Source organism: Neophocaena asiaeorientalis, unplaced genomic scaffold, assembly GCF_003031525.2.
Source record: "Neophocaena asiaeorientalis asiaeorientalis breed wild unplaced genomic scaffold, Neophocaena_asiaeorientalis_V1.1 scaffold77, whole genome shotgun sequence".
Lineage (NCBI taxonomy): Eukaryota > Metazoa > Chordata > Mammalia > Artiodactyla > Phocoenidae > Neophocaena > Neophocaena asiaeorientalis.
Window position 1 is genome coordinate 7,167,224 of NW_020174645.1, and position 14,814 is coordinate 7,182,037.

The following is a 14,814-nucleotide window of genomic DNA, read 5'->3' on the forward strand; positions in this document are numbered from 1 at the left end:
CCTAAAATAGCAACATTAGAATATCCTGGAAATATTTTCCAAATCAGGCTGAGGAAAACTCTGAATATCCTGATATAGAATAGCATTTGATAGAGGTAACATCCTGGCTTCCTCAATAAATATTGTCTGCTTGAACACAAGTTAAAAATGGAAATATCAATTTGCCCTATTTTATGAAAATTGCCAAACACCTGGACTCTCAAACTAGATTTAAGTTGGGAATAGTTGTATTAATGAAAGGATTGTTCACATTACATTTTTGCTCTAGTGTACTTGCCTTCTAAATGTTTTAGAACATTAGTGTTTTAAATTTTTATTTTTTGTAATTTTAACTCTTTGAGGTATAGTTGATATACAATATTATGTAAGTTGCAGATGTACAACATAGTGATTGACAATTTTTAAAGGTTATACTCCATTTATAGTTATTGTAAAATATTGGCTATATTCTTTGTGATGTATAATATATCCTTGTAGCTTATACATAATAGTTTGTACCTCTTGATCCTCTACCCTATCTTGCCTCTCCCCAGTTCCCTCTCCCCACTGGTAACCACTAGTTTGTTCTCTACATCTGTGTTTCCTTTTCGTTATATTCACTAGTTTATTTTTTAGATTCCACATATAAGTGATATCATACAGTAATTTGTCTTGCTCTATCTGACTTATTTCACTTAGCATAATACCCTCCAAGTCCATCCATATTGTTGCAAATGGCAAAATTTCATTTTTATGACTAATATTACACTGTGTATGTACGTATGCATGTACGTGTGTACATACACACACACACATACACACCACATCGTCTTTATCCACTCTTCTGTTGATGGACCCTTAGGTTGTTTTCATATCTTGGCAATTGTAAATAATGTTGCTATGAACACTGGAGTGCACGTATCTTTTCAAATTACACAGTAATGTTTAAAAAAATTTTTTTGTTGTTAAAACGTAAAGAATAGGGCACTTAAAAGCAACAGTCTGAAGAATCACTGATGATTTACTATGTCAATATGGTATCCTATTTAGTTAATAAAATCTGAGTCCAACATTATGACCTAGAACGTTTTAAGAAAGCTCTGAAAGGTCATCTCATCTACCTTATCACTGTAACACTTGTCTGCAGTTTCATTTGGCCTCTTATTTTCATAAGTTTTAAAAATTAAAACACAGTTTATCAAGAAAGTATAAATGAAAGGTAACTGTTTATTACTGGAGAAGAATGTCTACAAGAAAATCTAGATTCTTTCTCCTCATGCACTACTTTGGTAGTAAAGTTCCAAATATCAACTATGAAGATATTTACAAGGATAAATTTTTCTTAACATGTGACCATTTACTGTGTGGTGGATGTTTTTTCATAGAAACCATATACTTAAACTAAATATAATCTTATAGTTTACAAGAAGCTTAGAATATTGTATTAACAGAAGACGAGATTACGTTTTACTGCAAAATATTATAAAAGTGATACAATTTTGTGGCTCTTAAACATTTAATTACTTGAGTTGAACAGGGGAATGGAAAAAAAAAAAAAGCCCAACAGAAATATCATCAGGACACGCCTCGCTTTAAGATTTTTTGTATTCAATTCGTTCTACTTTCACGTCATCTCCAATTAGCTGATACACATAAGTGACAACTGTAGAAGCCTGGATATCCATCAACACAAATGAAGGAATAATGTTTCTGGAAGAAAATATAAATAATGTCAGTGTTTTGTACTAAAAAGCAGTAGCACTATAAATTTCAATTTAGGATGACAATTTGGATTCAAGGAGAAATCTGGTTGTTAGACATATTAAAAAGAATAATCACCAATAGAAGATTGCCAAAAAGGCTATAATTATTTAAATAATCACATTTCTCTTTTATGAAATGTCACTTGTACAATAATTAACTTTATGAAACCCCCAAATTCCCAAATTGCATACTACTCACGTTTCCAAGGCATTATATGCTCCAGTGGCAGAACCTGGATTAATGTAGAATTTATTTTCATGCTCAAATGCTTCAAATTTATGTGTGTGTCCTGAAATAAGAATATCCACATCAAACTGCCTCTGCAACAGGGCTAAGCTGGCCATATCTCCCCATGGAATAACTTGATGTCCATGGATCAAACCAATTTTGAACTGCCCAACAGTTACAACTTTCTGTTCTGGATAATTCAGATTCTAAAATATGAAATAGACATAAGAAAAACAAATATTTTAGAGACACAGAGGTTTAAAAATTAACCTTCTTAAATATTCAATCTCATATGGGTGTTTTACTACAGTGCTCCACAACCAACATATTTGTTAAATATTTGATTTCTTCTCAATCTCTAAGGCTGCAAACGGTGCTCAAAACATAACTTACTTTAGGTAAACTGGAACTTATCATGCAATCCCTTTGTTGAGTTTATTTTTATAGAATGAGTTCTTTTCAGCTTTCTGTAAAGGATAGTTCCCCCAAATTTATGTTTCCTTTATTTAAGAATCCAAGGAATATGACCTGTAAGCTAGGATATGTTCAAATTATATCCCAGGCTTTAATTGTTACATAGATGGCTTAAAATAATAATGATAGTTAAACTTATGTAGCACTTAGTAGGAACCAGGCACTATTCTAAGAAGTTTATAAATATCAACCTATGTAAAAATTACAAACAATCCTAAGAGGTAGATTCTATTATGACTCCCATTTTATGGATGAGGAAACTGAGGCACAGAGAGGTTAAAATAACTTGCCTAGGAGCAAACGTTATTAAGTGTTTGAGCCAAGATCCAAACCCTGGTAGTATGGCTCCAGGGTCAAGCAAAAAATTTAATTCTTGCTACTGAAACTATCTTTAGCATATCATAAACAGAATCCCTAATATATTTTTAACAAATGGCAAACATATACTCGAATTATTGACAAGATGTTTGCCCCTTCCCTTCTCATCCCCCCACCCCACTTTTCACTTTCATGCCACCTCTAGTTTATTCAAACTTAACACCAAAAAAAAAAAAAAAAAGCACCAATGAATTTAAATAGTTTATGAAAAAGCTTATATTCCTAGGAATAAAAAATAAAATTTTCATACTAGAATCAGGTTTATTAAGCTAGGTCATACAATGTTAGCACTGTCATGGGTCTTAAAAATCATCTATTCCAATCATATTTACATAGTAGGGAACTAAGAAAGAGGATGTAACTGGCCTAAAATCTCATTATTTTTTTTTTTTTTTAAATCTCATTATTAATTAATGGGCAAAGTTGGAACTCCAGAACTCCTTATTTTTCCTTTAAAGTTAGGTTTATTGAGGTAAAATTTACGTACCCTTTTTGGTATACAATTCAAGGAGTTTTGACAAATGCATACAGTTGTGTAAGCACTGTCACAGTAAGATATAGAAAAGTCTATTCCCCTCCTCAAAACTCCCTCATGCCTGTTTATAGTTAACCTTTGAGTTAGGGAGCCATGGCAGGGTTTTCAGCAGAGAAGTGATGTAATCTTACTTCACCTAAAAAAGATCACTCTGGTTGCTACGTGGAGAATAAACTGTGGAGGGAGCAAGGATAGAGTCAGGAAGCTGGAACACAGTAAAGTGATAAGTAGCTTGGAACAGGGTAACAGAGGTGGTGGCGGGGTAAGTTCCTGACAAAAACTTTTTAAACTAAATGATAGTACTACAAAAAATATTGACAAAACCATATCAATTTAATTAGAACAAGTATGTAATATGTTTATTAAGTAGTCTAAAGTCAGTGATTTTCAAACTGTAAGGGAGGGGTATGTGTAATAATTTTACATTGGAAAACTAAAAAAAAAAAAAAAGCAAAACAAACCTTAACAGTTGAGAAACTCTGGTCTCAAAAATAAACCTTATATATATACAAATCAAGAAAAGGAAATATTTAATTAATATATAATCAACACAACAGGAAAAAAAAAAGGAAAGGGAATATTTGGGAAGGGAAAGGGAAGTACATCACCTCATCGAAGTCTCCTCTCACAATATGAACATCACCAGCCAGAGTCTTGAGATAGTCATAACTCTCTTTGGTACAAAGGTTTCCAGTGCAGAGAATGTGCTGAATCTTTCCTGGCACCAGCAGTTTTTTGAATTTAGCTGGCAAACTGTTGCACCGGTGTGGGATGTGCAGGTCTCCTAATACCAACACCAACTTTAAAGTGTCAAGGTGAGAAAAGGTGTAATGTTAAACATGATTTCAAAACAAGATATTCTCCTCCCATAAGTCCTCTTTTAAATTAAACTAATCAGAGATTCCAAAACCCAAAAGAGCAGAAGTTACTCACATAGTTCCTATCATGACCACTTAAACACACATATGATTCTAAATCAATCTTAGTTTATTTGGGTCATAAATAGGTGTGCACACAATACAGGTAATCATTCTATTTATCAAGAATAAAATCAAGCTTTCTAAAGCGATTCATTCAGAGACCTATAAATTACACTCAAAAAAATTGAAAAATGAAAAATATACTACCAGGCCCTATGGAATTTGATATGGTAATTCATATTTCTGCAGTTTTAATGTAAAACATCATATATTGATTCCAGGGATGTTAATAAAAAGAATGGTTAAAATTATAATGATAGAGGAAAAAAAAGTTAATTCTATAATTTACTAGACTGACAACTATTTGGAGGAACAGTAGCCAAAATTTACAATATTTGTTACTTAAAATATTAACTATACATTGCAGAGGAATAAAAACAGCCTATGTTGCAAAGAGTTTCAATAGGGCAAACATGTGCTTCTGAACTATAATTCTGTTATCTTCTCTTTCCTTCATCATTAGAAATCCTGACTGTCATATTTTTGTTTAGATCAAATTGTCTATGTATCCTCAGTTTAGTTCCCAAACTTAAAATAACATATCAATCTTTCATGTGCATTAGAGCATTAAAAAAAGAGAGAGATCAGCTAAATAAGTGGTGAATTCAGCAGGAGGTGGTTTAGAGTTGGAACAATCTCAGATGACAAAAACAAATTCTGCATATAAATATAAAAGAATTAAAAAACCTCAATCCTGCAGATTTTTAATTTTAAAATTTCAAGATTTGACATATATACACCACTTAACACAATAATGTCAAAAAGATCATTTAAAAATAGTATTCGCCCTCCAAAGGACAAGAGAGTCAATTTCTCCATGTCCATTGGTATAAGCACCTTCAGACGAGATCTGGCGCGTTCAGGGTGGTATGGCTGCAGACAGTATAAGCACCTTCATTCTATGACAGGATGCTTTCCCACACAGATATCCCATCCATAAATGTACATGCCCTTTAACTGGTTCTAAAGAATGCATTACTATTCTTTAATATTACCAAAGAAAACATTAAATATCTAAAACAGGATAAACAACAAAGTTTGGCCACTACAGACTTTGTAAGTTGAAATTAATCAAAACCAAAATGTGTAAAATTAAAATTATTATCACAATAAGCTTGATTCATCTTGCAACAAATATCAAAATGATTACAAAGGAAAGGAAATGTTATCAGGATATAAAGTAACTGAGGTAACACAAGGTTACAAAACTAGCTCACTTTAAAAGAAATTATTAAATAAGCTTCTTTACAAAGAGTAGTTTCAGCTGGTATTTGCTCAATGACATATTGTTTCAATCCAAATCTTAGTGGAAAAAACATCTATAAAACTAAAAACCACCACATAGTTTCCACCCTCAGTGATAATCAATACAAAAGTACCTGGAGATAGAACAATCTTCATCTTTAGAGGGGGATCCCTTCAGATATGAATTGAAGTACATAGTTAATGTGGGAAGCTGGCATTTGAGAAAAAGGTAAAAAAATAGATTTCTATATTAAAAAAAAAAGAACCTCAAACTCATAAATTAAGGGTATATGTCTATAACAGGTTGAAAATGTTTGGGCCTAATAATGAATGAGCTGTTCAATCTGAATGTGGTAGAACGAACATTAGTAAGACATGATACTTTATAATGATCTATGAGCTAAATTCTATAATGTACTGAGGATTATGCCCAAGTGTACCTAGACTATTAGCAGTATAAAGATATAAGTATGAATGGCCACACAGAAACTATTTCAAATTAGTAAGGATCCTTACTAGGACTTTGATTTCCTGCAGCTTTTTAAGTTATAGGGGGAAGAGTGTCACATAACAAATACCATACTTTGAGCAGTGTCTTTGCCCAAATTCCACACTTTGGACAGTTCAGGTTAGACACAGATTACAGAGTCTTTTAAGACAGCAAAAGGTCCTGGAAATGGCAGTCTTGTTAAATTCAAATAAAGAACCAACCTAATCAAAGCATAGGAATTTGGTTACTTCCTATTTGATAGACATAAAAGGGTGAAATCCCAGTAACAGCACCCAACCACCATTGTTAGTAGGAGCTAAGAGAAGAAACTTACTCTGTGCCCAGCCTTAGTGGAATGAAGAAGTTGATTGCAGACAGGGGAATGAAAAAAAAAGGGTGAAACATGACCAATGTTAAAAGAAAGCAACGAAAAGAAACAAACCAAAAAAAGAACAAAAAACTCATCGAATGAATATGCAAACAACTGTTAATGATTTCTGAGTGTTATGAAAGAAAATGTTAAAAATCAGCTTTGCTCAAAACATTACCAAAAGAACCATATGCTGTACTATTAGATATCTCTCTCTCTCACACACACACACTTAAAATTTTTTCAACTTTTCCTAATCTCATTCGCCACTTTGACTCCCATCCGTTTTGTTTCCTGTTCTGTTTAGAATTTTATTTGGAAAATTCATCAGCAATAGCTTAAATGAAAGCTAACATTTTCTGGATCCTTTAGGACTAATTATTCTTCAAGTATATTGATTTTAATCCTCCTATGTTTAAAATTCTAGTAGTTGGAAAATTATGCTGCAGCTAGGTCATTTTGTACAGAAGATCTAACACAGCACTATGAATACATTATCAAGTATTGGATGATAAAAGCAGACACCTTCCTCCAGTTAAATCTGGACTTTCCCCACACTTGAATTTGCTGCCCATAGACTCTGGATACTACTGTATATTGAACATTTCTGGTCTCTTTTGCCAAATAAAATGCTTTTAATTGTAAAAGAATCGACTAACTCTAAATTTTGCCCAGTTCTATTTCACATGAAAAGTGATATTTCAGTACAACTACCCTGAAAAAGTGTTCACCTCTCAAAAAAACTTCAGAAACATTAATATAGAAATCATGTCAGGTAATTTCATCTTCTCCCAGGGATAACTGTCTCAAAATTACTGTAAACTGGACTACTCTAATCTGGAGTCTGTTTAGAAGCAAAAATCAAAAGTGGGATTAAAGTCTCTAACATACATAAAGAAGCTAAAGAACCAGAGACCATGAATCTTTGGCTGTCACGTCTATAAGGCACCTTAAAGGCTGCTGGTCACAGAATCACGATCATCTTAAAAATGCAATAGATGTTCATCAGAGAGAGAAGTCTCTTTTCAGCAACACAAATACCAAGATCATCAGAAACCCTTTGAAAACCGTTCTTCACTTTGTAGGGGGTCAAGGGCACTTTGAAAATCTGATTACCGCTATTAGCCCTCTCTGGCAGCAGTTCCCGAGTTTTCACATAGGCAGGCCTTGGGGTACCGACCTCCTGGGGGTGAGGGGATGATCTGGGGCAATCTGATGGACGAATGAGGTAAAGCTTCCCAAACTACTCCTTGCTGCCAACAATGACCCTTTCACCTGAAAAACGTTCCAAAATGTATTCCAAACCATTTCAAGGAGTTCGAAAACCATTAAGGAATCCTGCTCTAAAGGGTCGCAGCAGCCTGAGGAAGTAGTTCCAGCAATCCTAAATGCTAAATCCAGTCCTTTTCAGGGCCCACTGCCACATTTCAATGGCAGCTGCACGATATTTCAGGGGCGAAGGGGACAGCTCTTATCCACTTTCTCTAGACAGCAAACTAAATGGTAGCTTGCTTCTCCCCGTTTTGCCTCCGAGAAGCCAGCTTTCGCCACATGGGGGTGGTAACCGGTGGGTTACCTACTAGCGGGAGGTGCTTTTTGCGCGAAAGGAGCAAGGAAACGTCTGGAAACGGCGGAGTTCCCGTGCTCCTTTCTCTGGGACGCTCGAGGCACAGGCCCAAAGGCCTTCCCCGGCTCGGGCGTGAGGGGCTCGTGACAGAAGCAGCAGCTGAAAGGGACCCTTTCCCCCCTCGGACGTCCTGTGGCTCCTGGGGCTGGGCTGCGAGGCCAGGTCTGGCCGCACCCAGAGGTGGCCGCTCTTTCCTCCCTTGTCTTTCCCCAGGCCCGGGCCCCGGCCGCGCCCGCCACGGCCTCCGGGATCGTTTAAGCCCTCGCCCAGAGACTCCCAGCGTCTCCCAACGACGCAGCACCCCAACCGAGAGGCAGGCCTCTGTCGCCGCAGCTGCCGCCCTCACCATCCTGTCACTGGGCTCCGCTCAGTCACCACAACCGCCGCCGCCCTCTCTTCCTCAGACGCCTCGACGACCCGCCCACCTCGCTCACAACCAATGAAAAGAGAAGTCGGCGAGAGACAGCTCTACGGAGGCCCGTTTAGGCTCTTCGCCGCCGTAAAGCGAAGTTGTTCTTTGGGAAATTGTGGTGGGGCGGTGGCCAAGATCGCGAAGTTTCCAAAAGCGCGGGCAACATCCGGGCGCCTGGGGCCCTCGAGCTGAGGCGCGCAGAGTGACTGACATTTTTAGGGATTGCAGTCATGCTGAAGTGCGGGATGAGCGGCAGTCAGGTGAAAGGTGCAGAGGCCTTTTTTGCCTTTCTGTGTAGAAAAGGGAAAGCCTAGGGTTCATGGGGAAGTTTCCACCATCGTCTAGTTTCTTGATCTTTGCCTTTCTGCCTAGGGGCTGAGGACACAAGGCCTGGCCACAGCCGGCACCCACCCACCCAGGGTCCTGTTAGCTTCTGAGGGGCGAATGACGGCCCATCTGCTTTTATTTATGCATAATATTTATATTCATAGGTGTCCATAAAATGAAGTTGCACTATCTGGACAAATATTGGAACGGCAGTTTCAAACTCGGGACGATAGGACTGTGTGGGAAGTTGGGAAAAACAATGCTTGGACAGTAAAAGTATTTTAGTGCCATGAGAAAAAAGCATAAACCTGTTTTTTTTTTTCCAAATTCTAACATTTTTAATGTATGACCTGGGACAAACCATGGAATCACTTCCGGGCTCAGTTTTCTTATCTGTAAAATGAAAATATTAACGGCATCTTCATTATAGGGTTTATTGTAGGAATAAAATGCAGGTAAAGAGCTCAGTAATGAATGGGAATGTATAAGAACTATTATTTATTGTAAATGGTACTTTAAACATGTATGTTACTCCAGAAAGTCTCTATTTAGAAAAGTAATGGTCATACAGATCATAACCTGAAAGTGATTATTGAAAGGCATCTTGTGTTGCAGCCGGCTTCCGCTGTGTTGACGACCTCTATGGAACAGTATTAATGAACAGAAAAGGGAAGCACAAGACCCCCCCACTGTTGCATGTTCTCAGAGTTCTAGAAAGTTCTCTCTTGCAATGTGTACCTTAGTTCTCAATAAGTGATAATTTGTATGATTGTTTAAATTTGTTTTTACTCCGTAACTCTAAGCCCTGTGAGGGCAGGAGCTGTAAACCCGTCTTGTTCATTGTTATACCCGCATTGCCTTGGCTTGTACCGTCCTTGGAACATACTAGGTGCTCAATAAATATTCATTGAATGAATGAAAGGTCTTCATTAGCTAGCTCCAGGAAGAAGTGGTGAATGTGAAGTGGTAAAAAGGGACAAACGCCTCTTTTTCTCCCCCTAGTCATCCTCTCTCAGTTTGAGGCCTGCACCCCCACTTCCGGCTGTGCCGTGCAGCTTGCGGGATCTTAGTTCCCCCACCAGGGATTGAACGTGGGCCCTTGGCAGTGGAATTGCAGCGTCCTAACCACCAGACCACCAGGGAATTCTCCCAACTCTGATTCTTTTTTTAATTTATTTATCTATTTATTTTTGGCTGCGTTGGGTCTTCGTTGCTGCGCGCGGGCTTTCTCTAGTTGCGGCGAGCGGGGGCTATTCTTCGTTGCAGTGCGCAGGCTTCTCGTTGCGGTGGCTTCTCTTGTTGTGGAGCATGGGTTCTAGGTGCGTGGGCTTCAGTAGTTGTGGCACGTGGGCTCAGTAGTTGTGGCTCACGGGCTGTAGAGCACAGGCTCAGTAGTTGTGGCGCACGGGCTTAGTTGCTCCACGGCATGTGGCATCTTCCCGGACCAGGGCTCGAACCTGTGTCCCCTGCGTTGGCAGGCGGATTCTTAATCACTGCCCCACCAGGGAAGCCAGCCAACTCTGATTCTTAAGCATGATAATCTGATTTTATGTTCTGAAATTATTTTTCCTTTTTTCTACTTTTCCATGGATTGATATGGCCATCCATTTTTATTGCATCATAGTATCCCATATCTGTTTGCCATATTTTTTACTTATAATTTATAAGAACATAAATGGTATCATACCAGATAAGACCAATATTTCATCCAGCCCTGGCCTCTCTTTCTGACAGGGCATCTAACTGTGTTTTCTGGGAAGATCTGGCATGTTCTGTGCTCAAACATCAGAGATACATCTTGAATTCCTCTAATTTCTCTCTCATGACTTGTTTTGACTTTGCTGCCTCTGAAGTTATTAAAACCCTTCAAACCATCTCCTACATGCTCTGTTTTCATACTTTTGGGGGGTGGGGGTATACATTTATTTAAACCAAGTTTAAAAATACATTAGTATGGAAACTGGCTTGCCACAATAGTTCCATGCAACACTGTGAACATATAGAAAGGAAGAATTTTGTTGCATTTTATTATTTCACACACTCACTCTGTGAATTTATTATTTTAAAAATATATTTATTTATATATTTGGCTGCGCTGGGTCTTAGTTGCAACATGCAGGATCTAGATCTAGTTCCCGGGATCTAGTTCCCTGACTGGGGATCTAACCCAGGCCCCCTGCATTGGGAGGGCAGAGTCTTAAGCACTAGACCACCAGGGAAATCCCTCATTCTGTTAATTTATTGAGCACTTACTATGTGTCTGGCATTTTGCCAGGGTATTATACCGTATTTCTTAAAACAATTTGTAGCATTAGTCTATAAAACACTGTTCTTTATGAATTTATCTTGAGTCCTGTGAATGCTGAAGTAGTCCTATGATTTTATTGTTTGAGAAAAAGAACGTAAAAGGCGCCTTTCTTTTTCTCCGTAGTATTTGGGAAAGCGATCCAAGCACTCTCACGAATTAGTGATGAGCTGTGGCTAGACCCTTCTGAAAAAGGTGTAAGTAAGAAATTTAACTAATAGATTAAGGAAAAAAGAAGATGTTTATAAATCCCAGTCCAGATTGAATGTTAACTAGGAAATCCAGAAATTCTAATCAGCCCTTTCACTGTTCATCTTTATTTTACATATCTAAATACATTTAGAGCGTGGTAAACTTAAAAATCATACACAGTTGATTTAAGCCAGAAGAAACAAACTGGTGGTCAAGAGGCTAGATATGGCTTGCAGAAATGTTTTGTGGGGCCTGCACTATGTTTTTTTTAAAAAATGAAATAATTTTCTAACAGTAATTGGGAGAGTCCACATAAAAATCTGAATTTCCTGATTCTGTTGAAAACTCAGAAGATCTGATAGTTTGGGGCCTGCATTCCCAAGCGGAAGTAGTTGGCTGACTAACAGTTTCTCCCCTTAGGCGAGGGAAAATTTTGCTGCAATCTTTTTACTCCCTTTTATATTGCCTTCTGCCACTTTGTGCTTTAAAGTTAAGGCCCCTGTGGGCATTTACATTTTTACAATTATAAATATGTTCTTGTTACCAAAAACAAACAAAGAAAAATACAATTTCAGCATGCAGGATTTTAGACTTAATACCTATATATAATATATTCCGTTTAGATGTGTGTACATATGAAAATTAAATGCACACTGTATAATGCAGTCCATATTGCATCAGTACTATAACTTATGTGTATAATGTAGTCCATATCATGCAGTTCACATCCCATAGCCTTACTCGGACACACTTCAATGCGATGTTAAACATAATAGAATTTTTTAAATTAAAATTAAATTAAAATTTAAAAATTTAAAATTTTTAAAATTAATCATTAAAGTTGATTTTTTTCCTGTATAGCTATTATTTTATTTTTCTAGCTTGCTTTAAGATCTGTGAATTCTTGTCGGTCAGCATATGGATGTGTCCTCTTCTCGCCTGTGTTTTTTCAACATTATCAATGGTCAACCTTGGTGAAAATGAATGATGGTGACACAATATCTAATTTAAATTGCAAATTGGGAATGAAGGTAAGAGTAAGTGGGCATGGTTTTCTCTTGTATTGTAGAAATATTCATTATATAGGGCATAACACCTATTCTGTACTTAATACTTGGTTTAAATGGCATGCAGAACAGTCTGTTCATTTACGAATATACTTACTCTTCTTTTGTTAGGTTGTTTTTAAACTAATGAAGCAACCATATTAAGTATGTGCTCTTCTATAATGTGTTTGTATTACAGTCAATTCTGCCTATCTTTAGATGTCTGAATTCCCTCGAAAGAAATGTAGAGAAATGCAAAATATTTACCAGATCTGATAAGTGCAAAGTAGTTATTCAATTCTTCTGCAGACATGGTAGGTATAATTAAATCCAGTTTAAAGTATGTGTGTGTTTTGTTAATATTTTTCATGTTTAGAATATTCAAACTGCATATCAAGACTTCCCATTGCACTATTGCTTAGAATTTGTATAGTTTTGTGGTAGGGCGGTTATAAATATTATCTCACTTGTCTCTGTAGAAGTACTGTGAGTTGATTGGTATTAATTATTTCCTTTTTTGGCTTGTCAGTGGCACAAGCTTTGCCTGCACACAGACCAATTTTTTAAATGTCCATCTGAATTCTAACAATTGATTATTCTAAAATTAACTAGCTGCTTGATGATATTCTGTAAGACTGCCTTTGTAACAGTGTTCCTTGGAATGAACAGAAAAGAATAATGCCTACCTGTATTAAAAATGCTCCAGGAGGTAAATAGTATTTTATCTGGGGCTGAAAGAAGCATGGTAACTGGCCCAAGGTCACAGAACTAGTAAGTCACAGAGCCTGGATTTGAGTCCAGCCCCACAATAGTAGGAGCCAAAACCTTCATTCATTCTCGCTGCTACACCAAGAGATTTCCTGCCTCCCAGCCTTGCATGGTAGATATTCAAATGCTGTAGTCATATAGGATTTTACATGGTTAAATATGTATAGCATGGTGATAAAGTGCATGGACTCTGGAGGTCAACAAGGTCTGGGGTGGAATCCTGCTCTGCCTCTTCCTTGCTGAGACATTGGGCGAATTATTTTACATCTTTGTGCCTCAGTTTCCCTATATGTAAAATGGGGACAATGGTAGTACCAGCCTTCTAGGGTTTTTGTGAAGATTCAATGAGTTATAGGAAGTTATAGTTCTAAAGTGTTTAAAGAAATACCTGGCATATTTTCTAAGAGTTAGCGCTAGTAATATTTATAATGATGGCTGCTATTTTATTTGAAGTTACCAGTTAGGAGTGTATGTTTTAAAAAATCTTGTACTTGTGGTATTGGTCCAAATCTTTTTATAGTGGAATGGTCTTCTGGAAGGTTATATTAGTGTTACGATTTATCTTATATTTCTTAATTTTATCTTACATTTATCTTAATATTTTTATTTCAGATCTTATTTATATTATATTCCTTAATTTTTCCCCTGCAAAATATCAATTTTTAACATTAATTTTTCCTTCTTTGAGCTTCAGTTCATGTTATAGCAGAATCATGTAAAGAGCATGATTAAAAGCCCAGCAAGGGTGGGGGGAGGGATAAATTAGGAGTTTGGGATTAAAATATACACACTACTATATATAAAATAGATAACCAACAAGGACCTACTGTATAGCACAGGGAACTATACTCAATATCTTGTAATAAGCTATAATAGAAAAGAATCTAAAAAAGAATTTTATATATATATATATATATGTATAACTGAATCACTTTGCTGTACACCTGAAACTAACACATTGTAAATCAACTATTTTTCAGTAAAAATTAAAAAAAAAAGCACACACACACACACAAAAAGCACCACAAGCTCTGACATCTCACAGATTTGGATGTGGATTCTTCTATAATTCTTATTAGCTTTGTGACAGTACATAAGCTCTCTGAACCTTCATTTTCTTTTCTCTAGAATGGGGATAATCTTACCTACCCTCAGATTCTGGGGTTGTTGTGAGGATGAAGTGAGATCACATGTGTAAAGCACTTAGTGTGGTGCCTGACACAGAGGCAGTACTGAATAGTCAGTGACTGATGTTATTGCAATTATACTCATCCCTTATTTCCAGCTAGATTTTATTTTTTATTAAAAAAAATTTTTTTTTTTGCTGCACCGCACAGCTTTCAGGATCTTAGTTCCCTGACCAGGGATTGAACCTGGGTCCTTGGCAGTGACAGCATGGAGTCCTAACCACTGGACCACCAGGGAATTCCCCAGCTAGATTTTAAACAACCAACTTTTCAGCTTCTTAAGTATGTCTCAAGTGGCTTGATTAATGTCCAATACATATTTGTGACTGGTTGATTTTTAATAGCTTTTGTAGGGAAGTTGTATAAGTTAGGATGCTATGTCAGTGGTCCCCAACACTTTTGGCACCAGGGACCGGTTTTGTGGAAGACAACTTTTCCACAGACGGGGTTGGGGGGATTGGGATGGTTCAGGCAGTAAAGCCAGCGATGGGTAGCAATGGGGCTCAG

The 14,814-nt window shown here is 37.0% G+C and overlaps 2 protein-coding genes across 5 annotated transcripts in view; one reads left to right on the plus strand and one right to left on the minus strand.

The window, feature by feature from the left end:
• Positions 1-1,186: 1,186 nt before the first annotated feature.
• VPS29 (VPS29 retromer complex component) lies at positions 1,187-8,490 on the minus strand. Of its 3 annotated transcripts, XR_003005016.1 has the most exons (6): positions 8,417-8,481; positions 6,408-6,419; positions 5,718-5,794; positions 3,967-4,158; positions 1,942-2,177; positions 1,187-1,689 (listed from the first exon to the last, which is right to left on the minus strand). XR_003005016.1 is itself a non-coding variant. In XM_024758645.1 (5 exons), exons 1-5 carry the CDS (start codon positions 8,417-8,419, stop codon positions 1,572-1,574), a joined length of 561 nt encoding a protein of 186 aa, XP_024614413.1. In that variant the 5' UTR covers positions 8,420-8,484; the 3' UTR covers positions 1,187-1,571. The 3 variants fall into 3 exon arrangements, 2 of the variants coding, with proteins under 2 accessions (XP_024614413.1, XP_024614414.1); XM_024758645.1 differs by lacking the exon at positions 5,718-5,794 and having other exon boundaries at positions 8,417-8,484; XM_024758646.1 differs by lacking the exons at positions 5,718-5,794; positions 6,408-6,419 and having other exon boundaries at positions 8,417-8,490.
• Positions 8,491-8,709: 219 nt separating this feature from the next.
• The window catches only part of RAD9B (RAD9 checkpoint clamp component B), a 30,386-nt gene continuing 24,281 nt past the window's right edge, over positions 8,710-14,814 (plus strand). The window contains exons 1-4 of one of the 2 annotated variants that reach the window (XM_024758457.1): positions 8,710-8,749; positions 11,241-11,311; positions 12,188-12,337; positions 12,552-12,666. In XM_024758457.1, the coding sequence (XP_024614225.1) occupies positions 8,713-8,749; positions 11,241-11,311; positions 12,188-12,337; positions 12,552-12,666 (373 nt within the window). In that variant the 5' untranslated portion in view covers positions 8,710-8,712. The remainder of the gene's footprint in view (positions 8,750-11,240; positions 11,312-12,187; positions 12,338-12,551; positions 12,667-14,814) is intronic. The other variant, XM_024758456.1, reaches the window with a different exon arrangement.

Coding starts and splice junctions, on each gene's coding strand:
- VPS29 (XM_024758645.1), bottom strand. Junction 2,178..3,966: donor TGAGAGGAGACTTCGATGAG/GTGATGTACTTC, acceptor TTCATATTTTAG/AATCTGAATTATCCAGAACA. Junction 1,690..1,941: donor GCATATAATGCCTTGGAAAC/GTGAGTAGTATG, acceptor ATTTTCTTCCAG/AAACATTATTCCTTCATTTG.